Source organism: Porites lutea, chromosome 2 (assembly GCF_958299795.1).
Source record: "Porites lutea chromosome 2, jaPorLute2.1, whole genome shotgun sequence".
Classification (NCBI taxonomy): Eukaryota; Metazoa; Cnidaria; class Anthozoa; order Scleractinia; family Poritidae; genus Porites; species Porites lutea.
This window is the reverse complement of record NC_133202.1, coordinates 11316891-11323413: the sequence shown is the minus strand read 5'-3', so window position 1 is coordinate 11323413 and position 6523 is coordinate 11316891. Positions and strand designations below refer to the sequence as shown.

General features: G+C 39.7%; 1 protein-coding gene across 1 annotated transcript; it reads left to right on the top strand.

Annotated features, from left to right (window-relative positions):
- The first annotated feature begins 438 nt into the window (after positions 1–438).
- LOC140926622 (CD320 antigen-like) lies at positions 439–6028 on the top strand. The gene is made up of 9 exons (XM_073376343.1): positions 439–677; positions 804–864; positions 1719–1802; positions 2200–2250; positions 2447–2593; positions 3491–3556; positions 4499–4621; positions 5119–5244; positions 5710–6028. Exons 3-9 carry the CDS (start codon positions 1742–1744, stop codon positions 5868–5870), a joined length of 735 nt encoding a protein of 244 aa, XP_073232444.1. The 5' UTR covers positions 439–677; positions 804–864; positions 1719–1741; the 3' UTR covers positions 5871–6028.
- The last annotated feature ends 495 nt before the right edge of the window (positions 6029–6523 follow it).

Genomic DNA, 6523 nt, shown 5'->3' with positions numbered 1-6523 from the left:
TTAAATTCTAATGAAAACTACGGTATAAAGAATGGTTTTGAACTTTGTGCTAAAACTACCATAACCAGCGCGACTCTGAGGAGGGTATACATGTGCAGCACCCATGCAGAATTTCCATTGCAAAAAGATGCCGTTAATTGTTAACACTGGCTTGCCCTTCACCAAGAGATACTCTCTTAGACAAGATTTTTTTTTTCTTACTTTTGAATTTTAATGAAAACTAATTTTGCTAAAGTTTTCACAGCTAGACACCACGACCTATGCAAACTGAGTTACCAAGAGATCCTTGGATTCATTATAGCTAAAAAAAGTGGAATATTCTATTGGTACTCAAAGCTCTTCCGAATACAAAAAGGCAATTGAAGTTAATAATGTAAACACAACAATTTATACATTATGACGTTTAATGTATTTAGCAAAGAAGAAAGACGTCTCAAGTACTCAAGACCGTGTTGATTTTCAGACAACTTGAGCAATTGGCAAACTAGTGACCCTTGAAGTACCGCTTTCTGGATAATAAAGAGGTCTCTTATCTGCCAATTCAAACCACCTGTTAATCTGTCAGAAGCCAGATCAGAAAGTCATACTAATAACGTATGCATAGCAGATTGATAAAAAATATATCTAAATCGTTAACGCACTACAGCTTGGAGATTTTCTAATTTTCGACCTCTAAGGTATGGAGTCTACACTTTTTTTGCATTGATTTCTGTCGTCTTTCGTGTTTGTAGAAAGTAGAGGGCTCTTCAATTTTCGATTACTTTGAAATATCTGACTTAAGCTTATTTCGCGCTGGGCTTTAGGTCGACGGGACGCGCCTCAACATGCGGTGACACAGACCTCTGATAAATAAGACTATCCAAAGTAAGTATTTCGATACTTCGATCATTTTATAGCGTTCACTTCCCTGCTTTAGCTGAGGAATCGTTCTTACATCGTTTGTAACGTGTAGTTAAAAGGGCAGCATTGCCTTCATTTCGTTTCTATTTCGCTCCCTCTTTATAGTTGTTGTTTGTCTCCACACTTTAATCAAGAATAGGCGATTGAGTTGAATCAAGAGAGGATAACAGTCTCTTGGTTGAATTGTATCTTAGAAGTTCTGATTTAGTTTATTAGCACTTTAAGAAGGTTAAGGAGTTGTATATTAAAAATTTTTGCCCACCGTTAGATGATACAAAGTCGTCAATGAATGAATGGTTCAAATTGGAACTATTTGCATAGCTAATAACAGGACTATGAGATCTTCAAGTTTTTTGGAGGAGTGGGGTGTAGAGTGTGTATAAAACCTTTATTTCAAGGTCCGCCAAAAGTGGAACGCCTTTGGCAAAAGTTAGTTGACAGGACTCTAGGTTAGCTGGCCATGTTGTTTACTTGCGGGTTAATTTTTACCATTTTCGACAATTTGGCCACCAGTTTTTAGCCAGGTGGGATTTTAGCGAATTAAACGCGCACGAAGCACGCGCAGCGGAGCATCGAGGGTAACTAAATTTGGTTATCTATGATCCAATAAAACTTGATTGTGACCGCATCTCTGTGATTAGCTTGATACCGTACATCCATGTTACAACGGTCTCTTAGTGGTCGATTGACAACTGTCAACACAGGGTATCCGCTGACCGGTATCACCTGACTGAGAGCTCAAGTGTACAAAAAAGGGGAACTGTATTTCAAGTTGAACGCTGACCGCCGCTGAAGTGCTGTATTCTTGCGTATTTCAGTTAAAAGATAGGTAAAGTTGTCGATGATGCAAAGTTGTCTATTGACGTTGGCTCTGCTTATCGCTGTGCTACCCCGAGCAGTAGGTGAGAATACCACAATTATTACACGATTATTCATGTTATCGTTTCTAAATGTATGCCCATAAATGGCTTTAAAAGCAGGAACCACGTCTCTGAACGTGTTTGCTAGCTATAAACTATCAGTTAATTGCAAGGCTGGTGGCAATACGAAAAAAAGGAACTCTTGGAATCATGTTGCAATCATTATAACTACACTGGAGTTTTCTTAAGGACCTGAGTGAGTAAAAAAAGGTTTGTTGCACTGATTAGAAAGGCCTTTTACCGTAGTCGGCTATAATTGCAATATTAAAAATGTTAACAAATGCCCCTTTTGAAATACTTCAATACATGTATATACTGTAGGACTTTTCAAACTACACTTTTGTATTCTTGAATAATATTTTGCTTTTACTCATTTAAGATGCTGAATCTTACGCGAGGAACAGAAAATACGTAGAAAATCCAGAAAAAGGTACTTGCTAATCATATTTTTAAATATGATATATATCTTAGAGCCCAAAAAACTAATGGTGAAATCTCGTTGTTTTGTGGGCACGGTTTAATTTTTCTTGACAACACTCAAGGCGAATAAGAACGTGTAAAAAACATAATTTACTGCTATTCTAAGAACCGCAGCAAACCACAATTTGCTTATGTGTTTTTTCCAGAGCCCTGTGCAAATAATCGGTACAGATGTGATGGTGGAAACAAGTGCATCCCTCTGAAATGGATCTGCGACGGAGTTCATGACTGCGATGATAAACTTGACGAGAGAAACTGCTTCATTGGTAACACCACAACTATTCCCTCTTACAGTAAGTTAAACACACCCTAACTGTTTGTTTCCTTTAGCTCCCTCCAAATTAGGCCTATGAGTCGCCCTCTGCAAGTATCATACACTTTTTCATAGTTGAAAGTTGAAAGTTGGAGTTGAAAATACGACAAAGGTAATGGTGGCGAAGGCGTCACTCTTTCTAAAAAGTGGCGTCACGTTCTTCGAAAGTCCAGCGCAATTATCCTACTCCCTCGCTCACTTTGCCAAAAGCAGGCAAAATTAAAGTTTAGAGTCTAACAAGAGAAATTTGTCGTCATTTGTTCACGTTCTCGTTAAAAAGTGAGATTAGATAATTCACATCGTCGGCAAAGAACTGGCTAAATGTACCAAAACTGTGCGGATTTAAAATTGTTGCTATGACGTCCTCATTGCCGTCGCCTTAGTAAAATCTTAAACTCTCTTTTGGCAAAATAAAAGGGTATAGAAAGGGCTCGAAAAACGTGGGTCTCAGAAAATTTTGGCTTGATCTCGAAATCTCCGAAGCGCGGTTTGTGATGGGTCTCGAAGTGTCGTTTTTGGGTGATTCTTGCGTCTCGAAGTTTCGATTTTTTTTTTTTCGCTCACGGGGTTTCTGGAGTCTCGAATATAACGTTTTTTCTTTCCGTTTGGTCTTCAGGAGTCGAATTTTTCAGAGTTCGTAGAAACAGCTTATCGAACTGAGCTATTAGATTACGACAGTAGAGCAAGAAGAAAGCAGTATATTGGTGGGCTTTCATTGGCGTTTTCGGTCATTTTAGCTTTGGAATTGATAAGTCTCGATCTCGGAGTTTTGAAACCAGGGTCTCGCAGTCTCGCAAAGTCTCGAATTTATAATTCTATACCCCGAATATGGTACCACAGGGTAATTAATGGAAGTTTTTTGTTCATGTTGTTGCAGTCGCCTCAAAGAAAACAGAAACTTCACTAGATGGTTCGGAGGACACCAGCCGATCATCACTGAGTGGTAAGAGGTTAGGTTAACTGCCCACCTACCCCTCCCCTAAGCCAACATTTGGCCCTAAGTGAGAAGTAAGTGTTAATGTTGGCTTAGGGGAGGGGTAGGGGGGCAGTTTCCCAGAAATGTGCAATGATCCGAGGTTATAACGTTATGGATCCACCTTAATTCGGACAGCAAAGTTGACAAAAAGAGCTAACAGACTCATTTTATGACAGAGAAGAGAAAATTTAAAAAACTTCCCGGTTAGGTTTAGTTATGTATTCGTATTAATAAGAGGGTGCGGTTAACAGCACTTAAAAGGAATACACTGTTCTAAAATAGGTATTTGGAAGAGGTACCATTTGTCAATAGATGGTAGACGAAAGGGTACCTTTTCCGTCACAAAATGGTCTATAAATAGGCCAGGAGTTGGACCTTGAGGTGGAACCTACCCGTATAAAACTTTGATAAGTGCCCCACCAAGGTAACAGGCCACTTTTCAACTGCTCCACTCCTCTGTTAAAAAGATGAGGTTACGCGAAGTCGATGCGGATAAAAAAAATCAATTTTTATTCTAATACATATGAAACTCATTTTTCATAAGAAAGATTTTGCATTTGGCCTCCTATTGAAAGAGCGGGTTTTTATAACTAGAGACGCTGTCAACTTACAACTAATACTGACCGATTTCCTAAACAAGTGCCGAAGGCGCATGCTTCTAGTGAGGTCCGGGGAGTGGGGTGGGCTCCCTCAGGAAATTTTTTGGATTTTTACTCCTTAAGTCCCCTTTCCTGGGTTTCCGAGTTATTCAGACAGGATATTGGCCAGATTTCAACTTGGAAAGTGTTTTAACCATCAAAAATATATTTATTATGAAAAATGTGACCAATTTCCGTAAAAAGGGGGAAACCGGTGTGGATCTGCGCCTGATCTGATAATACCTTTTCAATAATTTGACGACTATTTCAGGATGTCCCAGAAGTACTTATTCTTGTGACAAAGGGGACAAATGTCTTCTTATGAGTTCCTTGTGCGACAGTATCAACGACTGCCAAGATGGTGCGGACGAGAAAAATTGTCCCTTAAATCCTGGTAAGCGCATCTCATGCCTCGCCATCAATGTCAAGTCGTTGTCTTTTTTAATTGCTGTACGTAACTGGTGAAATAGTGTAAAGGGTGAACTTTGGTTGTAGTGAAGGCATTAAATAAAGCAGTTAGATGTTCTGCCGGAGCATATTAAAGTGCCTTCACTTCTGTTTACTTGCCATAGAATGCCAGACTGATTTTTATAACTTTATATTAAAAGATCTGCCCTGCTTTTAATAAAGCAAACCTCTTACACCCCCTCGAAACGCTCAGCCTCATAGAAATCGTTCAATATTTGATCATTTCGATATAGTGTCAAAGTTTCTGCCTCAGTGTTCAGAACAGGGAGTCAATTACAAAATGGTATATATGTGTCGTCTAGACATTAGGTTACTGTTAATCAGTCTTAAGCAATTTGATTTGTATGGCAAGAGATAAAATGTGGTACATCGAAAAAGAAAAATTCGGTTGAGTTAACCTCTTTTTCCTATTTCTTTCTATAGTTTGCCAGAGCAATAAATTTACATGTGACGAAGGAGACAAATGTTTACCGCTGACCTGGGTGTGCGACAGCATCAATGACTGCAACGACAACAAGGATGAGCATAATTGTCCACAGCGGAGGACTGGTAAGGAGAAGTTATGTTGACTGGGAGTTGACACTTGAGTGATTGATTTAATGAAAGTCATCGTTTAGCTTCGTTTAGATTCTTAATGCAAAGGGGCACTAGGTGATCAGTCCCAAACACCTTAACATGAACAACGGAAATCGCAGGTCAAAACGCTCTTGCTCCGACTCTGCTGCTTTGCGTTTCATGTGATAGAAGGCGTGATCAGGTTTCGAGTGAAAGAAGGTCCAAATGCGTGTGATCAGATTGCGTTTTGTCCATTTCTTTCGTTCTTAGTGCGCGGGAGCCCAAACGAATAATGGCTAAATACGTGCCGCGCATGCCTTATAGCAACCTGGAGAATAGGATTGCGAGCTCCTCTGGTCGCCTGTAAAATAAAAGTGTAAGTCTTCAGTATCGGCTGGCTGGCTTGAGATTTCAGCGTTTCGTTTGTCTATTCAGCCCTCTGCATTTGATATCTTACAGCTAAATCCATGGCCCGTGCTGCAGAAGAGGCAGCGATATCCGCTGCCCAGGAAGCCAAACGAGCTGCAGCCTTAGCTCAAGAACTCATGGCAAAAGCCAAGGAAGCCACTGACAAGGCTGAGCGAGCTATGAAAATTGTGGAAGTAAACAAGAAATTGTAACAATGTAAACTAAAAAAAAATAGTCAGTTAATATTTTTTATTGGCAAGATATAAATGGCATGTAAAATAAAGATAATGTTACTGTCTTATTCAGAGGGACAATGTGAAGTGAATAAACACAGCAGTCTTGAACCTGGCTGCAAAGTAAGAGTACACTTTGGTTGTTTGAACATTAACTATTTCAAAGATTATGGCGGTGAGTGGGAAATTTTCATTGGTCCCCTGATTGCCTGTAAACTTGCGAGGGGTTTTCGTTTGGCAAGGTCCTGGCGGGTACACCCGCCCGTCTGCCAATTCTCAAACTATTTACTCTCAGTTTTAGAACGAGTTTCTGCCTCATTCCTCGATACGTTTTCCTTTATGGAGTCCCAAGATCACCTTTCCGTATTGTCGTCGTAAGATACATACCATACAGATATTTTGAGCGCATCCACTCATTCACAGCAACCCATTGCGGCAAGAAGACGGGGGTCCCTCGCCCTTGCTCGTTGAATTACCAATAGCTATTTGCACAGTAGCGTAATTTACGACTACTTAAGCAATCAACTTAAAACTGTAATTTTTCCGTTCATATTTAAATTCAGTAATTTCAGCGAGGTTTAAAAAAACAAAAGTTCTTATTTGCACAAGAAGGCAAAATGGTGAATGTACTC

Bases quoted from the DNA above. Each gene is read 5' to 3' on its own strand.
- LOC140926622 (XM_073376343.1), top strand. From the start codon at position 1,742: ATGATGCAAAGTTGTCTATTGACGTTGGCTCTGCTTATCGCTGTGCTA. The intron at 2,251-2,446 runs GTACTTGCTAAT...TGTTTTTTCCAG, and splicing joins CGTAGAAAATCCAGAAAAAG to AGCCCTGTGCAAATAATCGG. The intron at 4,622-5,118 runs GTAAGCGCATCT...TTCTTTCTATAG, and splicing joins AAATTGTCCCTTAAATCCTG to TTTGCCAGAGCAATAAATTT.